The sequence below is a fragment of the Hevea brasiliensis genome, chromosome 1, assembly GCF_030052815.1.
Source record: "Hevea brasiliensis isolate MT/VB/25A 57/8 chromosome 1, ASM3005281v1, whole genome shotgun sequence".
NCBI lineage: Eukaryota > Viridiplantae > Streptophyta > Magnoliopsida > Malpighiales > Euphorbiaceae > Hevea > Hevea brasiliensis.
Genome location: NC_079493.1, coordinates 115,248,545 through 115,271,196, shown reverse-complemented (window position 1 = coordinate 115,271,196; position 22,652 = coordinate 115,248,545). Strand labels below are relative to the sequence as shown.

The window sequence follows — 22,652 nt, the reverse complement described above, 5'->3', positions numbered from 1 at the left end:
TTTAATTTTGCAATAAAATTCATTTTTTAAAATAAATTTTAAGTATATATAGATGTAGTCTCAACTCAAGAACAAGATTTTTCCAACACATAACTAGTAATTGAGCAATTTTTTTATGGCAAAATGTTTTATTTAAACCTTGTATTTATTGAAAAATTTTAATTTAGTTCATTTTCAATTTTTTGTTTGAATTAATAGGTAAAAGTTTCAATGTAACCATAATTTAGCTTAAAAATTAAAATTTATGGCTGAATTTCTCATTTTTTGGATTTAAATAAAAAAATAAAAAATTTAATTTCTTAATTTTGGGACTAAACTTTTTCATTTCTTTATTTAAATTCAAAAATCAAGAAACTCAATTTCTTGATTTTCTTAATTTTTGAACTAAATTGAGCTTAATTTGAAATTTTTACACTAAATTAAACAAAAAATTAAAAATAACTAAATTGAACTTTCTCAATTAATGCTAGAGTGTAATTAAGCTTTAAGTTATTTTCATATCTATTAACCAAAATAGATTAAAGATAAATCTCCATTGAGGACATTCCAAGTTCTTTCATTTGGAAATAGCAAAATGATTTTGCCTTCTAACAATTAATTTGTATACTATTTTCTCATACCTGATAAATTAATAATGCAGATGTGATCTTCCATTCCATGCACATCAATCAAATCCATAACCCAAATTTTTACAAAGTTTCATTATATATTTACACTTTTCTTTTTGTCCTTTTTTTTTGGAAATGATTAAAAAATAAAAATTATTGCAACATAAAATACATGATTCACGCTTAAAAGTGTACATTTTTTTTTTATAATCAAAATTTTTATTAATAGGTCAGAAAAAACTTAGCATCAAAGGACCAACTATACCCCAACCGATAGGTCTCCCCAAAATAACCAACCTAGAACCAATAATGCTAAGTGAAAAAATCTGACCAAAAAGTATGTCAAATCTCTGAATACTGATAAAAAACGGACCAAGACATGAGGGAGCAAGCCTTTCTAAACAAAAAACAGTAGACCTGAACGACAAAATGTGTAAAACACAAGACTTAAAAGTGTACAGATTCACCAACATAAAATGAGAAACATGTATTTTTGAAGGGTTTTTTTCTTTTTTTCCTAAGATAACATATTATTTTAGTTAAGCATTGGCAGTCGGATAAGAGGAATCCATGGCAATTCCACACAAGCCTTCCTTAGCAAATACATCTTTATGCATCCTTATGTATCCTTGCTCACCCCAATCTGCGCCCCATGAATTCTTGACAAGCCAATATTTGGTTCCATCACTGGTACTACCATACCCTACTGCTGTCACACCATGGTTTAGGATGTTTCCACATTCTCCTTTGAAAACACCAGAAGAGTAGAACTGAAAAGACAATCCGCCAGCATCAATGGAGACAGACACAGGTTGCTGTGCTACTGCCTTCATCAATGATGCCTCACTGTTAGCAGGAACCGTTTCATAGCCAGTGATCTTAGCAATAAGGGAAGCCTCCTTGTTGGGGTTACAAGTTCCATTAGTTCCTTTGTAAGGATAATTGGCTTCACTGGTGATGCCTTGGTTTTCCATTATGAACTTGAATCCATCTTCCATGTAACCACCATTACAGCCTTCATCCTTACCTTTAGTGTCACAATCTACGAGCTCTTGCTCGGATAAAGAGATCAATTTACCTGTAGTTATTTTGTGGATCCCCTCAATGGCTGCCACAGTTGAGAAAGCCCAGCAACACCCTGTACAAAATTAATAAGCATGGTACCAATTAATAAGAGAGGTTTCGAATTCGAGCCTTAATCAGAGTCAAATGAAAAAGAAAGAATCACGTATGTGAAAATAATTAATGTGAGTTTTCTTGTGCCATACCACAGTCGCCTTGATCCTTGACAGGGGTAACAGCTCCTTGCTTTCTCCAGTCCATGCTAGCAGGCAAACCGGTCACATTTGCATACTTAAATGAGGTTGCTTTCACTGATCTTGTCTGTTCCGACCTCCTGTATCCATTATGGGAAGCCTTGAACTCATCATTGGATAAGTCTGCAAATTTGTTAATCCTAAGCTTGTAGGATTTATTCCCTGCAGCATTAAAGGACTCTATGAACTTAACATTGTGCTTGAATATCTCGAAGCGTCTTTCTTTCTCTGCCTTATCCCTGTAAACCCTTCCATATTTTTTCATCCACAGCTCATGTCTCTCATGCATGGATGAAGATTGATCGTGGAGATATAGCTTTCGAGACGAGACTAGATCAGCCAAAATGAAGATCGAGAGAGCAATCAACAAACATTGCATTTTCCAAACTGATGCCATTGTTTATGATTAGTTGATGGATGTGTCTGAACTTTGAACTAGTAGAACTAAACTAAGGATTTGCTTTGTGAATCAACAAGAGCTAGCTTCTGGTTTTTATAGATTCTTGAAGTAACTAGCAAAATGGGATGTGATTTTGGTCTTTGGTTGTGTGCCTTGTAATTAGCTTTGGTGTATGGTTATTCATTTACTAAATAAAAACAAACCGAAGAATTTCACTCCTTTTACTAAATAGGATTGCTTGATCCTATCTTGGCTCGCTACTCTTTATTTTTTTTAAAATAAAAATGTTAATTTTGTAAAGTTTCATTAATTCTTAGTTGGCTAGCTCTCTATTGGCTTCGCTGAGACATTCAAATGGCGAAAAAAATGGAGGAGAGATGGATTGTTTTTTTCTTCAACTTATATTTGAGAGTGTACAAGTCTAAAGATTGACTAAAACTCATTAGTAGAGAATGGGGAATTTATCCCTTCTTAATTCTAACCTAGAAGCAATTAATAGAATTTCATTAAAATTTTTAATATAAGCTAGAATTAAACTATAATTATTTAACGTGAATTATTGACTAAACATCTTTATTAGTAATTAGCGTATTATGCACGGTGTGTGTGTGAGTGTATATATATATATATATATATATATATAATGGCTATAAATTTTTTTTAATGGCCATAAGTTATTCTTTATTTATAATAATAATTATTATTATTATTATTATTATTTCATTTTAAAATAATAATAAAGTAAATTAATATTTATTAAATATATAAAAGGGAGAGAGAAAACTTTTAAGTATATATTAGTAAACATGAATATTAATTTTAGTGTCATTGACGTTTTCAAATTAAAAAATTAGGGAATATAATAATGTGTGATAATTATCTTTAATAATTATATATTGTAGCTATTTAAAAAAAATTAAAAAATTTTAATGTTTATTTTTCTCTTTTTTAAAAAAAATTTATAAGCATTATCTTTAATAATTATATATGTTTAAAAGAAAATTTAATTATTAATTTCTCACAAAAATTCAAATATTCTCTAACGCTTGATTCTAATTTAAAGCAGATATTTTAAAAAAAATTTAATTTTTCGTTGTGACAATAATTAGAGAGTCAAGATAATATTTGTTAAATTTTAAAATTAAACATCTTGTATTAACAAATCATTAACAATTAAATACTAAATTTAATTATAGTAAATATGTTTAAAAATATTCCACTAAATAATTTTTATTTTCCTTAAAAGTAGACATTCGTCTTGATTAGGAAGCCTCCTAATAAATGATAATTATATTTAGTAATTAATACTTTTCTATCATTTAAATTTAGAAGATCAAATTAATTAAGAATTGTATTTAGAAAATTAAATTATATAATAACTATATATTACAACTATTTAGGAAATATAAAAAAAAAATGTCATTAACAAATTTAATTAAAAATTATCACTTGGCATAAATATAATAGATTAAAAATCCTATCTTCTCTTGAATTATTTTAACAAAAATTTGAACCACTTCTTTATCAAGAAGAGAAAAGGAAAATATATAAAATTAGCATATGTGTTTGTTGGGTATAATTAATAAATTAGTCAAATTAACTCTCAGTTTTTCCTATCTAATAATAATAACTTATTATAGTATTAATGTGTAATAATTAAATAATTTATAACTTATATATGCATAATTAGGGAATTAATAACCTAATCATAATTTAAAGAAATTATATAATTATTTAATAAAAAATAGAGAGAATTTAATAAAATTACTATGCATATATATATATATATATATATATATATATATATATATATATATATATAATTTAAAAATTTTTCTAAATAATAATAAAACAATATAACATGATTAATATTAACCAAAGTAATAATAACAGTTATATATTAATTATACTATAAAAAATATCAAAAAATAATGAAAATTGAATATTACAATAAATTTCTTTTTTACCATAACTATAAAAATAAATTTTTATTTCATTTTTTTCGTAATTCATTATATGTAGCATTCAATATATATATATATATATATATATATATATATATATATATATATATATATATATATATATATATATATATATATATATATATATATATATATATATATATATAATAATATTAAAGTAAATTAAAATTTATTAAATATATTAAAAGAAGAGATTGCAGAGTATTTAACTCCATATGACTACTTTTATAGTATAATTTTAAATTATTTTATTAATTTTAAAATATATAATTCTTAAATTTTTATATTAAATGAAATAATTAAAAATTTAAGAATCACTAAATAAGAAATTATAATAATATTTTTAATTAGCTAGTTATGAAAATTATTGTAACAATGATAATAATAAAAATATTTAAAAGGAAATCAAAAAATTAAATAAAAAATATAATCAAATATTTAGTATAAAAGACGATAATTACTACAATTATAAAATATAACAATTTTTATATAGTAAGTATTGCGTGGTAAAATTATAAGAAAATATGTTCACATAGCAAACTCTCTTCTTAGAATACGACATAGCAGCATGCTGCTCTATATAGATATATAGATTATTATATTAGCATATAACACAATAAAATTTTATTAATATAATATAATAAGGAAAGAAAATAGATGTGTACTAATTCAATGGATTTTTTTTCTCTAAATTTAGTTTATTATGAGCTTAATATATATATATATATATATATATATATATATATATATATATATATATATATGAAAAGTGCAATTATTTAGATATTTTACGTTATATATCTCTTTATTTATGGCAATTTATGGCATTAAAACATTTAAATAATTTGAACATCAAATATGAAATGTGAATGATGCATGTATTTCTAAACTATAAATTCTAGCAATAGAGTTGTAGCGCTTGTCTAATTCAGAACTTCAAAGTAATAATCTGATTTATTTGTTTTTCTTTTGTTCTAAAAAAAATAATTTGGCAATAATATTTGCTAGCAATATTTAAAATTTATATTCGTATATAACGTTTCCTTACATTTTTTTTAAAAGTAGTGAAGAAGTTTTTTGACCTCAAACCATGTGATGATAGCCTAAGACTAACACTCACTTGATTTAAGTGTAGCATGATTTATTAATATATTATATCGTATTGTATAATATAATTTTTGTTATTAACATGTTTGAAAAAATGATATAGTATATGATAGTTTAATAACATTTTTCTTATTTAGTTAGAGAATATGGCATTGTAAAATAAATATTAAATTACTAAAATGCTTTTATTATTGTTTTAAATATATAAATAGTTATTATATAAAATAGGAATATAAAAATTTAAAACCATCTTATATCACCAATAAAACTATTATAAAATAATGCTATGAAGCCATTATTTTATAACTCAGAATTACCATTTTTCAAAAATAATCTAAACAAACAAATATATTATACTATATAATATGAAACCAAGATAAATCATCATCCAAACAAGGAGTAAGTGATTTCTTGTTTTCTTTTCTTAATTATTTATTTTGTTCTAAATGAATTCAAATTCGATATTTTACAATTTTAAAAACAATTCTAATATTACTGAGTTAAAACTCATTAGTAACACTATAAATTAACGATCAAATTTTTATTTTAAACTGGCCTAATTTTTAATTAAATATTAAAATCTTAATTGTTCATTTAAAATTCAATGATTAGCGTCACAAGGGTTTTGCAGTCACCAGACGATTCTCACCGAAGCGAAAAAAATGAGAAGTCGCTACTTTAATTTTAAGGAAAATTAAAGAAAACCATTTTTAAAAATAAAGTTTACAAAAACCACTTCTAAAACAGAGATTCTAGGTTCAGGGACCATGCACTGGTGGGAAAGGTGTTAGGCACCCCACCTCATCCCTTAAATAGGGTAAGCAGATTTAACGATGTGTTCTTCATAACTTAAGATCGATAATTTTTGGGGTTAGAATTATAATATTGGTCCCTGTTATTAATAAAAGGAACATTTAATATTTCACCTTCTTGGGTTTCCCAAGAACACAAATATATCAGATGACCCTACAGTGAATTGATGTTGTGTTTGTTTAATTAGTTATGTATTTGTTAAATTCCTCCCTTCTTGAATTAGGACTCTAATTCTGAAGAGGTGTTATTTGGCCCCTAAAGACTCATAATGAGTGACAAGGACTCTCAGCCCACATTTTATATATCTCATCATTGGCATTCAAATAACTGAGGATGTAGTGTGTTTAGTGAATATACAAGAATCGTTATGGGTATAGATTTTTATTCCTTTTAATTAGGACTCTAATTCAAAAGGGATATGTTAATTAAAACCTAGAGAGTTCCCTACATTAATTAAAACTCTTAGTTAATGAAAGGAGGTCTCATCATCGGTATAATTATTGGTGAAACTTTTACCCATATCATTTCATGTAAAGTTATTTGATGTTTTACAATAATAGTGTTTTATTTAACTAAGCCGATCTGGAGGAAGAACTGTAATGCCTTCATTTTAGGTAGTCCGTACATTCTACTATTTCGATGACTAACGCCTGTTCGGACAATCAGAATATCTAAAACTACACTCAAACTAGGGTGAGGAGACATAAATTGACTAAATAAAGACAAAAAAAAATTAAGGAAAAATAAAAAAAAATTAAATGTTAATAATTTAAAGGAGTTGGAGTCACGGCGATGGGTGGTGATCGTAGTGGGAAGCGACTGTGAAGACAGTTGTCGACCCCAAACCTGCGAGGAACCCTAAGAAATAAATATTTTGGATTAGATTGAAGGTTTTACGAGGATTAAATGACATTAAAAATATCAAAGAAAATTCAAGAAAATTAGCCAGTCGGTAAAGGGAAATTATAACCCGACAAGTATAATGAAGGGCATTTTGGTCATTTCACCCTCAGAGTAGAATTTTAACCTAAATGTCAATCAAAAGGAGAGAGAATAAAACTTTAAAAATAAATTAAAAATCAAGAATTTGTGTAGTGGAAATGAGTAGAGGAAATAAGAAAAGAAAAGAAATTTAAATAACCTTTATTACATAGCATGACCTAAGGTGATGTAATTAAAATTTTTAAAAAATGGAAATTTAATAACTACAAAAGGGGATAAGAAGAGAATTAAAGGGATTAAAATTAACAAAAAAATGTTATCTTCTTCTTCTTCACTTACCATGGTCGAACCTCTCTCCACATAGCTCCCTTCATTTTCTTTTTTTAAAGCTTGATTTTCCCTAAGCTTTCCACCCCAAAACCCTAAGTCATCTTTACTAAAAACTCACCCCACACCATAAGGAAGATAGTTGCTGCTAAGGAAGTGAAGGAAATTGGAGTTTTAGCAAAGTGAAGAAGTGGTCGATAAGGTTAGTGCCCTACCCTTACTTCCTTTCTTCTCTAAGTATGGTAAACATGCTAGATGAGTTGAAAATTTGCATGAAATCAAAGAAATGGATAAGTATAAGAGGGAGAGAAATTTCAGCAGCCTTGATAAATGAAAGTAGGTTGAGTTTAATTGGTATTAAAACTTGTTTATGGATGGTATTTGGTGTATATATATGATGGCTAAGATGATTGGCATGAGATTGTAAACTTTGGACTAGGGTTTTGACTTAATTATTGGGGTTTTTGTGTTATTACTTGAAATTGATATGTTGAGATGATTGGTTGATTATTAGAAGTGCTATGTATGTCAAATAAAGTGTGAGAGATTGGAGGAATTGAAATTTGGGAGTGTACATTTTCATGCAGGTTTGGGACTTACAAGTCCAGTGTGTATTTTGAGCTATAACTTGAATTGTGTTGCTCCAATTGGTATGAGGCCAATTGGAGATGAAACTAGGGTCAAAATTCCCCATTTTTCATGAAGAAATTATACCCAAAAACTGTCTCCAAATTGACCTAATTACTACTTGAATTTGGATGACCTTAAAAATGACCTAATTTTTATACCATTGGAAAGGTTGGACATAAAATGCCATAACTTGGTCTACAAAATTGCAAATGCAATGAAACTAGTGCCAAAATTTTTATAAGACATAGATATACAACTTTGATATTTTGACCAAAACCTAGAACCTAATGGAACTAGGCCAATTAGCTAGGACAATTCAGCATACCAAAACCTAAAATGATCAAATAACCATTTGACTCCACAGTTGTGTTCAAACTATAACTTTTAGTAGAAAACTCCAAAAGGGACGAGACATCATACTATAACTTTTAGTAAAAAACTCCAAATGGGATGAGACTAACTATTCTGGAAACCTAAGAAATAGGGCTCCAACTTTGGTTTAGAAACTTTTCTCAAATTTTGAGTGTAGGAACCCTAAATTGGGAGACAAAGCCACTGACCTTAACCTGGAATCCTGTAGATATAGGGTACCTGAGTCCAAGCCAGTTAAATCACTATAATTAATTTTACAAAACCTGAAAAATTGTAATTCAAAATTTTGAGTAATCATAAGACATAGGGTAACAACTTCTATGAAGAACATTAGGCTTAAAAATGGCTGTAGCATGTCCAATTAATTAGAAAAATATTGACTCCAGAATCTGCCTAATTCTGGACCCAGAAAGAAATAGTGAACTAGTTGTGGTTATTTGACCATAACTTGAGTTCTAAAACTCCAAATGATATGAATCAAAAAGGAAAACAAAGATAAGATATAGAGGAACAACTTCCATGAAGGAAGTATGGCCAAATAGTGGCCACATCTTGACCAATCTATTCGGTGAAGTTAAGACATTAAATCTGGACCTTGAGAAAGGTTCAGAAAATGACTTGTTATATAATATGAAGCTAATCAAAATGAGTTGTTAAACACATAAGACATATGAAAATACACTTGGGAGCTATGTTCCCATTATTAAAGACATGACAATGATATAAAGTATAGATAGTATATAAAGTGACATAATAACATGTTATGAACCCCTAATAGTACATAGCAAAAAATATTAAAACTATAAGTGCTTAAAAATACTATTTTGCCCAAAGTATACCTATACTTATTTATATAGCATGGATTGATTGGTATACCAATTAGGGACTACAGATTGCAGTACTGCCTACAGGAATAATCATTGATAGACAATATATGTTTGATATGATTATTCTACAAGTTTTATGCCTGTCTGTTGGCCATTATGCCTATTATGATTTCTAGCTTTATGCCTGCCTGCTGGCCTTGTGCCTGACATGACAGATGTATACATGTTAGACATACGGATGTTTAACTAGTATACTCCCGTGTATCCAGTCTTTATAATCTGTCATAGGTTACTAGGGCACAGATATGAGTAATACACTTTAAATTTAAATAAGTACATGAAGAGATCACTATTATAGATTTAATAAGACTGAATATGAAATATATGAATAAAAAGATCCCAATAAATTATTTGCTCCCAAAGTTTTGCAAATATGTAATTAATTCAAAATTTTAGGAAATTTTATATGGAATAATTATTTCAATTATTAGTTATTTTTATTTCAATTATCGCACCACTAAGCAGAAATGTTTAGCGTAAAAGATTGTTTCCTCGTGTAGGTACGGGAGATCAACACCAGCAGCAGTAGCAGTAGAGCCTAGACAGGATTTTGATCAGATCTACTACAGTGTAGGTTGTCACCTCATCAGTTATTTTGGTAGAGTTCATGTATATATTAGATGTTACATTTTGATCATTGTACATAAGAAAATATTGTAAATCATTTTAGGATATCTAATTAAATTTTTGGAATGTATATAATTTATACATTACTATATGTAAATTTTATATGAATGAAATGAAGTATTTTATTTACTTGAAATAATTATAAACAATGACGTGATGAGAATTATGATGACGTGATATGACATATGAAAATGTGAAATGGATATGAGTTTTTAATAGGTAAATTATGGAAACCGCCATACGCTAATAAAATAGAGGAGGCTCTGTCTGGGTCTTCACAAAAATAAATTGTGATTAAAAAAATTCTACATGTGGGATAATATAAATAAATGGATATTAAATTAATAATGTACATGACAACACAAGATAGGATGTTCCAGCACCGAATGTAGCATACCTTGCTCAACTACACAGTAGACGGGTAAAGGGTGTTGTAAGAACTCTCCCTTAATAATATGAGGACCTTGAGAAGGACTCTCCATCGGGTCCCAATATAGAATTTGGGGTTCTTGGAAGGACTCTTCCGCAAACCGATTACTGAAATATGTGATATATTTGATTATAATATTCTGTAAAATAAGTGTTGGGGTTGTCAAGGAATGGATTCTCTCCCGATCTCCCCAATTTTTAATACCGAACAGGTTCATAAAATTCCAGACTACGGGAATCCAGGGAAATGACTCTCTCCCAATCTCCCCAATTTCATGCTGAACAGGTTTATAAAATTCCATACTATGGGAATTCAATGAAATGACTCTCTCCCGATCTCCCAATTTAATATCGAACAATTTTATAAAATATAAAACTGTAGAAATTCTAGGAAAAGACTCTCTTCCGATCTCCTAATTTAATACCGAACAATTTTATAAAATATAAAACTATAGGAATTCCAGGAAAAGACTCTCTCTCGATCTCTCTATTTTACATCGAACAATTTTATAAAATGTATTAACTAAGGGAATCTGAGAAAGGACTTTCTCCAGATCCCTTTAATTGAATACTGAGCAATTTATATAAAATGATAGAAATTTCAGGAAAGGACTCTCTCCTGATCCCTCTATTTTGAAAAGTGAGTTTTAAAAATCGTGGACGTTGAGCCGAACTCTTTCTCAATCCCCTTTTAAAGAACCGGAATACGAATAGTGTGTTATGTCACACCCTACTCCTCGTAAGATGTAACATGATACCGTAGTATTCCTAATAAACTACCGAACTTCGCCTACCGTTATCCCATTAAATATACTACAAGGGATTTTAAAAAAATTTTCGTTCATTTTTAAAGTAGTGGGTAATTTTTTTCAGATATTAAAAACCTTTATTTAAAGTCCAAACATAAATCAAATTTTTAGATATTAAAAATCTCCACAATTTTTACAAATATTTCGGCAGAGTGCCATCTATATTTTGAGAAAACAGTTCTTCAAAATCTGAAAAGAAAGACACTCCCAATATATTTCTCAACCACAACCCCATTGTTCAATTTCATTTCACAAATCAGCACAAGCAACTCAATACACAGTTTAAATTAAATCAAACAATAAAACATCTCATTAAGGTAACAAAATTAATATTTACATTCATGAGAGCATTAAAAATTTAGTAGTACAAAGCTTTATAAGTATATAAAATCTCAAAATAATATTACAATAATTTGTATTTGATTACAGTCCAAAAATATATTATAAAAGAGTTAATACAATTGCTCAAATGAAATTATATATATATAATTGCAGAATTATATCAAAATCTAATGTACAAGGGTATACCTATGATATACCCGAAGATAGTCTCACTGTGTCTTTCAGTAATCTCGCTCAGCTGCTTTATATTTTCTTTCACCTGCGATAGCATACAAAGCTATCGCTGAGTGGTGAACTCTGTGGTGTACAAACTAATAATTTAAAACCTAATACAATTTACGCTTTGACAACTCATAATAAATAAAAATTTAAAATTTTTAAATTCTTTAAAATTCAAGCAAATTATTCATTTGAATAACATTTTGATCAAATAGTAACTATTTATCTACATTTCTTTTAAATCGTGAAACAATATAAAAATTTTGAATCATTGACAAATTATTTATTTCAACCATGATTTATCAAACTATGCATAATTTAAAGGGTGTTGCCAACAATTCACACAGTTGGACCCATGACACAAAATTCATAATAGATGTCGTGTTGTACACCACGACATTTCAAACTTTCCCAATAACTGAGGCTAAAAGGGAGGAATAAAGACTAGCTAGTATATATGAGTACTCATCCAAACTCTTCCCCAACTGACAAGCCAGAGAGGAAGGAACTCACCCCATCTAATGGAGGAGATATCTCACTAGACAAGCTAATGAGAATTCAAAATATATTGTCATGTCAACTGTGGTTTTAAATCATATTCAAAATAATTTCTATTTATAAAAGTGTTTACAAACCATTAACATATTTAATCATTGTAAATTCATGCTTAAGGTTGGCAACACATAAAACTTAAAATTTACAATCCTCAAACCCATGCAATAAATCCTTAAATGCATAAGAAAATTTACATTTAATTTACACAATTTCATTCAACAAGTTAAAATTCTCAACACAATAAAAATCATAAATCATACAATAAACTTGTTCAAATCAATTTGGAAGTGAAAAAAAACAAAAGAGTTAGTTGTGCACAAACCTCTTATCTAGACTTGTCTTGGTTCAATTCCTCCTCCTTCCTTGGAGAGCTCCTTTCCTACTAAAACACATAACTAAAGTATTTCAATATCCATTCAATTTATTTCTAATAAATAAATTCAATAATTAAATTTTATACACTTAATTTATCCCATAAAATTGAGTCCTTTGTACTTAATGTAATTGTGGTTACTATTTATTTAACCATTTGGTCAAGATATTGACTTTTTCATACTAATTAGATATGCTAATTCTAATTATATGCACATACCACATTTTAAGTCATATTTTTGCTAGCATTGATTGCCAAATTCAATTCAAAGCCTATTAGGGTTAAATCTCAAAATTTCAGTTTTGGGTTACTTGTTTGTACTATTTCATTAGTCTATTTACAGTGCAAATTTGGCTAAATATCCTTCATCAAAATTGTTCCTTATTGTTTTATCTTCAAGTCCCTTTTTGAATCACTCCATTTAGATTTTTGTAGCCCAAGATATGGCCATTTGAACATGGCTGGCCGGATTGGTTTAACCCAGATTTTTCGGGCACCTAAGTGGTTCTGGCAGTTTTGGACCATTAAATTTAGGTGGCAAAATGACTTAGTTATGGACATAATTTGGATTGGTGTTCTTCATGAAAATTGTAGTGCTATGTCATACCTTTCTAATACCACAAAAATCAGGTCATTTGGACCTGTCTAGCCCAGGTTATGGCTAAATGAACAAACATTGTTCATTTAGTCATTTTGGTACAGTAGCAGTGCATAATATCCAGATTTGACCTAATTATTCACTATGTTAACGTCATTTTTTGGGTATGGTTTCTAAATGAAAAATGTGTCATTATGTGTCTATTTTCATTCCTAATTGGTCTCACACCATTTGGGTTGGTAAATTTATAGTTTTGGTGTAACACCTAGTTTATAAGTTGATGGTTTCATTATGTTTAGTCATGATGTATTTCATTTTAGACCTGTAATTAAACTTTGAGATTGAAATGAAGTATTATCTATTGCATTCATATAGAAATTCATAGATAATAAATTACAAGTTTTCATTTCAATCTCAAAGTTTAATTCTACCAAAATACAAAAGGATGGAGTGGTGCATAATTTATAATAACAATAATTAAACAATTGAATTAATATTTACAAATCATAAATTTTGGGTCTTTTACATTTTTTTATTACGCTTTGGAATCAATTAAAATTATTGAGATCTTTCCTATTTACTTATTGTATATTCAATTAATTATTATCAATGCCCAAGAAACCTATAACAAATTATCCTAATTGGTATACCAATTTATCCAAACTAAATAAATAAGTCTAGGTATACTATGGGCAATTAAACATTTTTAATTATTTTAGCACTATTCATCATTGGTACCATTAATTTCATATTAATGAGACATTAGTCCCAATTTACATATTCATATCATTTTTAATATTTAATTATCCTTATGAGTATTTTAATTATCATATATAGCATTTTTCCCATGAACCTTTCTTCAGATTCATGTTGATGTGTTATTTTTATCTAGAAATTTTACTAGGTTAGGATGTCTATTTAGTCACACTTCCTTCATAACAATTGTTTTTCTATGTTTAAACTTGAATTTCAGTTTTGAATCACTGAATTTGGGGTTATAGAACTTAAGTTATGATCAAAATACCATAATTGGTCCCTTGCCTATAAGCTGTCCAGAATTTACAATTTCTAGTCAATAAACTTTGACCAGTCATTTGATCATTTTATTGTCATTTTTAGACTTAGGTTCCTTCACAAGATATGTTCCTCTATGTCTTAGGGACTCCCAGGTACAATTTCATAATTTTTCAAGCTTGGTATAGTGAGTTATGGTCAATGTATTAACCTGGACTCTCAATCCTATAAGGGCAATAATCAACTTATGTTTGACCCTCTTTTAGGTCTTTACACTTAGAATTTGGCAAAGCTGTCTAAATCAATGTTGTAGCCCTAAGTATCATGTTTCTAGATCATATTGGCAAATCTCAAATGGAATTTCCTAGTGAGAGTTATGACCAAATGAACACACAGGTATCAAATGGCATTCTGGGTTCAACTTAACATTTTCCATATTTCAATTCCTAACTTTGGCTAATATTTTCCCTAGGATGCAATGGTTTCTAGAGCTTGGTAAAAACATAAAAATTGTAGTGCTATGCCTTATAAAACTTTTGGCACTAGTTTCACTCAATTTGCAGCTTTGAAGACCAAGTTATGGCATTTTTGCCAAAACTGGTCAAGCATACCAAAGGAACAGTATTTTGGGACATTTTCTGGGTTGGCAGTTTCAGTGACCCAACTTATGCTAACAATTTGAATTGGTTAAAGGCAAAACTGGGTTAAGTGGTCTTCATGAAAAGTGTAGCCCTATGTCTAAACTTTCCATGGCTAAACTTTTAGGTCATTTGGACCAATATAGAGAGAGTTATGACCAAATGAATATGTACTGTTCATTTGGTCATTTTCTGGGTTGGCAGTTTCAATGACCCAACTTGTGCTAACAATTTGAATTTGTTAAAGGCAAAACTGGGTTAAGTGGTCTTCATGAAAAGTGTAGCCCTATGTCTAAACTTTCCATGGGTAAAATTTTAGGTCATTTGGACCATTATAGACAGAGTTATGACCAAATGAACACGTACTGTTCATTTGGTCATTTTGAAATCCGAATTTTTAGCTCAAGTTTTGGATAGAATTTGGGCATGGTTTCTTCATGGAAAATGGGCTATTTTGGGTCTAGTTTCACCTCCAATTAACCTCATACCAATTGGGGTCACACAATTTTATTTATGGCCTAAAATGGACAAAATTAACACTTCCAAAACTCAATCTCCTCCAACTTCCTTACTTCAATTTGCATGCAATACACTTCTATAAGCAACAATCTCATCCCAATTAGGTCAAATTTCAAGCATTTACACAAAATCTCCAAGTCATGTACACAAACCCTAATTTCCAAGTTTCAAACTCAATCAATTCAATCCCTTTTTCACTTCTCATACATATAATCATATCAATCATCATCTCTAAACTCATTTACATTATTTGAAATAAAGCCCAATACATTTCATGGCTGCCAAAATTTGGGGACATCATGGGTCCATGAATTTCTTGTTAATTTCTTGAAATTTCCACTTATCTCAAGTCACTTTCAAGTATTAAAAGAAGAAGGAAGGGAGAAAAGCACTAACCTTTTTGGGTGTCTTACCAAACTTCAATTTCTCTTCTTCAAATGGGTATCTAAAGCTTCCTTAGGGTGTAGGGAGTAATTTTTGTAAAGGGAGCTATGAGTTTTGGTGTGTGGAAGCTTGGAAAATCAAGCTTGAAAAATGGTGGAGAGAGAGTGGGGAAGAAGATGGAGAGAAAAGTAGGTGGGTTTTGTCTCTTGTGCTTTATATATTTATTTTTATTGTACTTAATTTTGTTTTAAATTTTCATGTTATTTTTCTTTTCTTTAAATGCCATAAGTCTTTTATTTCCCTTTTGTTTCTTTTGTGTACTTTTTTTTTCTTGCTCTTTCCATTTTCCAAATTCAAATTCATAAAATTAATTTATGTTAATTATTCTATTTCCAAATTTTAATTTGACATTTAAGTCAAAATTCACCTCTAGGGGTAAAATGACCAAAATGCCTATCATGGTGCTCATCGGGTTATTTTTATTTTATTTTTTTTATACCAATTAATAACTTCTTTAAATTTTATTTTATTTCTCAAAATTTTTCCTATATTTTTTTTTAATATTTATTTCATTAATTTATGCCTCCTCACTATAGCTTAAGTGTAGTTCCAAACATCCTATTGGTCCCTAAAAGAGACCTAGGTCAAGCTGCCAGAATAGTGACCCTAACCAATCCGAATTGCACTTGGTTTTTACCAATTCAAACATACCACAAATGGTCCCAATTGACCATTTCTCACTTCAATATGGGTCATTTGTACCAATTGACCATTTCTCCAATTTTTTCCTACTCTTCAAGATGCTTAAGAACCCTAATTACATAATTCATCTAACTAATGCAATTAAAGTTTATAATCAACCTCTATACACCCAATTCAACTTAACTAACACTTCAATTCCATCAACATCACGAAATTTCTTTCCCCCTTAATGCTAACCGAAAATCCTATTTAGTCCCCCATAATTGTTTTCTTTTGATTTTAAGTTAATTTCTATGTTAAGTGAGCTAAAACATAAATATTAAACTAAAATTTCAATTGAAATAACTAACCTCAAACTTTGTTTTCTAATCTTCCAATTCTTCACTTTTTTCTTTCCTTTTTCTTCTTCACTCTTCTTCTCAAGTGAAGTTAACAAGGTTTAATGGAAAATTTTAGGGAATTTTAGGGTTAATTGGGTGGAAAATCAAGCTTGAATCAAGCTTTCATGGTGGATGAATATAGAGGAGAGAGGAGAGCATTGGGCGGCTGAATGGGATAGGGAGAGAGATAAGTGATTTTTCTTTTTTTTTGTTATTTTATGTGTAATTAACTTGAGTTGACTTAGTCAAAAATGTGGGAAAATTAAAATAAATTTTGACATCATATGTGATGTCATCACATGATGTAATAAATCAACTTTGTAATTCTTTTTCTTTTTCCTTTATTTTTCCTTGTTTCTTTAATTTAATTCCAGATTTCGAAATTTTCATTTCTTTGATTTTATTGGACAATTAGGTCATGATTTATCTCTAGGGGTGAATTGACCAATTTACCCCTCGCCGGATTGATCCGGTTTACAATAATCCAGTATTTCTTCAGGAGTACTGACCTAATTATTTGATCTACTTATCAACTCTTTTTTATGATTTCCTCTTTTCCATTAGCTTCGCAATAATCCTTAGGACTGCGGTGTCACAATTTTCCATTCAAAATTAGGGTTAGGACTGACCTTGCAGTCACTTCCCGGTGCGGTTAACCATTGCTATGACCCTCGGCTTATTTAACTTTTTATACTCTATTTTTCTTATTTATATTTTACCTTCTGGTAATTACTATTAATTTTTGTTAAGGGCTTTTCTAGGTGATATAAGCATATGTCTAGACATCCTGACTGTCTGGATAGACACCGGTCACTGAAACAGTAGAATGCATAGACTGCTTAATATAGGGGTGTTACATGTTACGCGCGTAATTCCTCGATTTCTTTATTATTCGAACTTTCTTGGTTTCTAATCTCATAACTTATGGTCCAAGTTCATCTTCGTTTCCAATCTAGTAACTTATTGTCCAAACTCGTCTTAGTTTCTGATCTCATAACCTATTGTCCTAGCTCATCTCGGTTTCCCGTCTCATAACTTATTGTCCGAGCTTGTCTCGATTCCCAATCTCCTATTAATCATCCGAACCTTTCTATATCTACCTGAACTACTTCTATTTATCTCAATTATTTTTCCCTTTAATTAGATTGGAACTCTCTATGTCATCACCTCCATCCGTACTCTTTACAGTACTTACGAAAATCTCATAACTTTTATACCACCCGAACTTTTATTCTCATACTAAATAAAGATAAAAATAAAATTAAAAATAAAAATAAAATTCTTTGAGGTGGCGCGGACATCACAATAGAAAGCCAAAGGTAATATTTGAGAGATAAGTCAACTTGGTACTATCCTATCCTGAAAGTTTGATATAACATGGTATCTTAAAAGTTCTTACATCATGAACACATGTTAGTTATATTTAGAGAATAATAGATTAAAACGCTTACTTGTGGAGAGATGAAGTGATGGAAGGGCCAATACCGATGTCCCACAAAGCTGGAACTGCTAAAACTAGGGTGACAAAATGACTTGAGCTACCGAAGATGATGAAAACAAGATCTTGATGACGAACTGAGATTGGACCTTCAAGATAGTGCACGAGTATTGAGGATATGGATTGCTATATTAGTAGCTCCAGTGATAAGATCCTTTAGAAAACTTATTTCTAAAGTCTCTAGAAGCCTTAAGAGCTTCAGAATGAAGGTAATAAGGCTACAGTAATATTTGTTTTAGAGATTTCTCCAAGAACAATTATTTTTTTCCTCTCTTCCCCCCTTTCTATAGTATTGCATGCAGATATTTATAGGAGACAGGTGCCCCAAATGAAGGGTCAGGATTTCAACAAGAAGGGATGAAGAGTCTAGATTTAAAAGGACACGATCCGACGTCTTATAATTAAAGAGAATCAAAATTGAAGGTTGGGATTTGTTTCAGAATTTTTGTCCTTCATTCTCTAATCCAACAATCAGGGGTCTTGCCTCACAGAATAGATTCAAAGGCTGGGAATGAAAAGTGTCGAATTAGTTATTTACTTTTAATCTGAAGGTCTCAAATCCATCCTTACAGGTGTGATCAATGATGTGAATTGAGAAGTACTGGGATGTTTTAATCGTTTGAGATCCGACGGTGAGGAGTTAATCTTACAAATTAAGGGTCATGATTGAAAGCGATTCGATTCCCCAAACCCTCTGATCTCTCTTGGTTATTTCTTGGTCTACCCGATCTATTACTATGCTTGGTAGATTTGGGACCTCCTATCCCGATCTCTTAACCCAACTCCTTTTGCGTCTGATCTCTTCTCACTTCTTGACTTCCATCTTGTCTTTTCTCCATATCCGGTCTATATCTGTGAACCTTGAATAATGGTGAAGCATTTAATTCTCCACTTACTGATGAGCCACTTCGAGTTCTGCAGGCATTAAATGCCCAAGCCAATATATACGAGGGGAGTAACCCTGTCATTTTTACAATCCACCTTTCCTTCTCCAATAAATTTCCTATGTGTTTTCTTTCTGGACCTTGTTTTCCCGGTAAAAATTCTCATAATGACAACCACTTCGATCTTTTTTCGATAGCCTTCTTTGCCCATCACTTGAAAATGGACAACACCACCGATCAAAGAATTATGAGAACATCACCTGATGACGGTGAGGGAACTGGACTAATTGACCAATCAGGGTTCAAAATGACTACCGTATCGATCTCTGATTGGGTTTTCAGTGTAAACCTCAAGCCGATCCTAGACAAGGGGACTACTAATTTCAATCTTGATGTCGGTGACCACCTCTTGAAGTTCATTTGGCTCTTAACCATCTCAGGGGTTTTGATTGTAGCCCGATTCTAATTGATAACATCGACAATGACACCGAGCTTCCCATAGTCTTTAGCATAGTTAACGAGAGCTACCTTCCCGATATCCACGTATCTCTTAAACGACATCTTGAGATTGGGAGGAGTCCAAACCATGGGAGCAAGATAGGTAGAGTGTAGGGTAAGGGACATTTGTAATTGCTGATCTGAAGAGATCGTCCAAATGATGTAATCTAACCTTTTGAAAATGTAATGGACTTTTATTTAAAGTTGACTTTACTTATTCTGTTTTTATTTTATTTTATCTTTATTATTCGCATTGCATTAATCGTTTTTCTAATCTCTAATAACTGTGTCTGATCTGATCCATAATCGAACTCAAATTCCGTCGATCTCTTCTGTCCGAATCCCATTGCTATCCGCTCTATGGTCACTCTCCACAACTGACTGACTTTTCGCTAACCGATTCGTCAACTAAGGCCTTGTGGACATTTAATGCTCGAACGAGTATAAATAGGAAGGGGAGGGGAGGTAGTCATTCAGACACTTATGCCATTTTCAATTTCTCCAAGCAACCCAACGTTCTCTCTTAGTTTTTGCATTTTCCAGCGCCGATTTATAATCTGATAAGGGCCTTAATCTTTTTCTAGTCAAATTTATCTTTGTTCTTCGAAAATGAGTGGCACCGAAGGTCAGAGAGTTGCAAGCCCTCCTTCTGTTCACATTTCATGGACTTCAAAAGAGGGCGATGCGACCGGGCCAAGTGGGTGATTTGAACCTACTATAGCTATCATTCTGATCTCTAAATAGCCAGCTGGCTCAAAACAAGCATAAGATTCAGCCACAAGGAAAGAAAATCTACTAGTGGATGAACTGCCATCAGTCCTCAAAGAAGCCGAACTCTAATCCATTAGCCAAGAATACAACCTCCTGATTGACTCTTTTAAGCTTATCAGATTCCATGGGAACCTTCGAGCTGATCATTTCTTTGATGAAACCGACCTGATCATGGTGTATGAAGAATAATTAAAAGCCGAGCTTCGGTTTTCCTTAGATGAATTTTATAGAGACATTCTGAATTTCCACGGAGTCTGTGTTGCTCAAGTGCATCCAAATTCTTGGTGGACTATGGTGGCTTTCAGAGGTCTTTGCCGAGCTAAGGGACTTGAGCCCACAGTGAAGGTATTTGCCAAACTACACCAGCTTGCTGAGTGAAAAGATGATGAATATTGGTTTTTCCAAGCAAAGCCGAACTGCGAGCTCTTCGCCGAACTGCGAAGAACTGGAAATATCGATTTTTCATATTTAGGAGTAAAGATCCTAATGGTTTCGAGGGCATTCCACGTAGCTAGAATTATTTGGTCCCCAAAGCAGCCAAGAAGATCACTCTGAATGATGTCGAGGATGCCATGGTGAAGGAATTGAAGAACTAGGTGATCACTCACAAATATTTGTGTTCGGACGTGATTATGGTTGAACTAAAATGGTGGATGATGTGAGTGATAGCCGCAAAAACTACGAGTTACAACTCTGTAACCTCGGCCTTGGGATCGGTAAAACCTGGACCTTAGATCTTCTAGTCTTAGCGAACTCAATAACTTATTTTATGTGCAGGTATGGAAGGGGATAAAACCGCAAAGGAGAGTCACAAGCGAAAGAGGGAACTTGCCCGAAAAGTGTTGGAGATGAAAGAAGCCACTACTGCTGCTTAAGCTCAAAGACAAGCTTTGGTGGAAGTACAGAGCTCTCCATTTCGACCTCAAGAATGATCGACCTCAGAAGTAGAGGTCATCACCTCAAAGCCTCCTATTCGACCTACTGAACCTCCTCCTCTACCTCCGGTCTCTTCAGATGCAGAGGGTGGTTCTTCTAGACCAGTCGTCCTGGCTGCTCGACCGCTTTCCTGGGGCACTCAGGTTCTACTTCAATCACTAGAGAGGAACCTTTCAGTTTGGGGAAATCTTGATCTGCATAAAGTCTTGGGCGCTTTAATCTATTTTCCAGAAGATAGGACTCGGATGGCCCAGGATAGCATCAAAGATCTTATGACTCAGACAATGAGTTTGGGCTTGAAATCGGTTGTGAACTAGCAAGTGATCAGAGAGAAGGCCCATCTCTTAAGGAGGGAGATCATAAAGGCGGTCCAGGATGCGGCAACTGCAAAGACCCAACTCTCGGCTGCTAATGATCGGCTCACTAACTTTGAAGGCCAGATGAAGTCTTGAAGACGCTAGGGCCTGTCGGGCTGCCAATCTGGCCCAATTCTCTAAAGAGATAAAGGCCAAGGAGGATGAAGCTCTGGTGAAGGAAGTCGATGCCTATGTGAATGCCCATAGCGATCTTCTAGCCGAGCTAGTGAAGCGCTACCCAAAAGAAGACTTCACCTAGTTGGAGAAGCTCACCCCGGGTGTTGAGGCCGAGAGTGAAGAGGAAGAAGAGAGAATATTGAAAATATACCTGAAGAGTAGGCTAGGGAAGACCCTCCTACTGATTGACTTTGTATTTTATGAAATGAATTAAGTTTTTCTTTTGATCAATCCTTGATGAGATCGGAAAGTATCAAACCAAGTTTGCATGAGTACTAAACTCCTAAGCAATTGAATAAAATCAAACATAGAACTTGAGATCTATTATTAATCATTCTAAGGCCACTTAAAGAGATCGAAAGAATATTACTCGCGAACATGAAACCGGAAGACCTTGTGACCGAGTATCAATTGAAACTTTTAAACATTCGAAGAATGAATTGTAAAATTGTAAAGATTTCTTTTTTTTTTTTTTAAATGACTTGAGACTGGGTCCTAGTGAAAATAACTTATTAGGGTCAGGACAATTATTTAGAGATTGGATAAAATATTAACT

General features: G+C 31.4%; 1 protein-coding gene across 1 annotated transcript; it reads right to left on the bottom strand.

Moving 5' to 3' along the window:
- Positions 1–1,070: 1,070 nt before the first annotated feature.
- LOC110647550 (senescence-specific cysteine protease SAG39) lies at positions 1,071–2,373 on the bottom strand. Its single transcript, XM_021801444.2, has 2 exons — positions 1,877–2,373; positions 1,071–1,746 (listed from the first exon to the last, which is right to left on the bottom strand). The coding sequence occupies exons 1-2, from the start codon at positions 2,319–2,321 to the stop codon at positions 1,148–1,150; spliced, it is 1,044 nt and encodes a 347-aa protein (XP_021657136.2). The 5' UTR covers positions 2,322–2,373; the 3' UTR covers positions 1,071–1,147.
- Between the last annotated feature and the right edge of the window lie 20,279 nt (positions 2,374–22,652).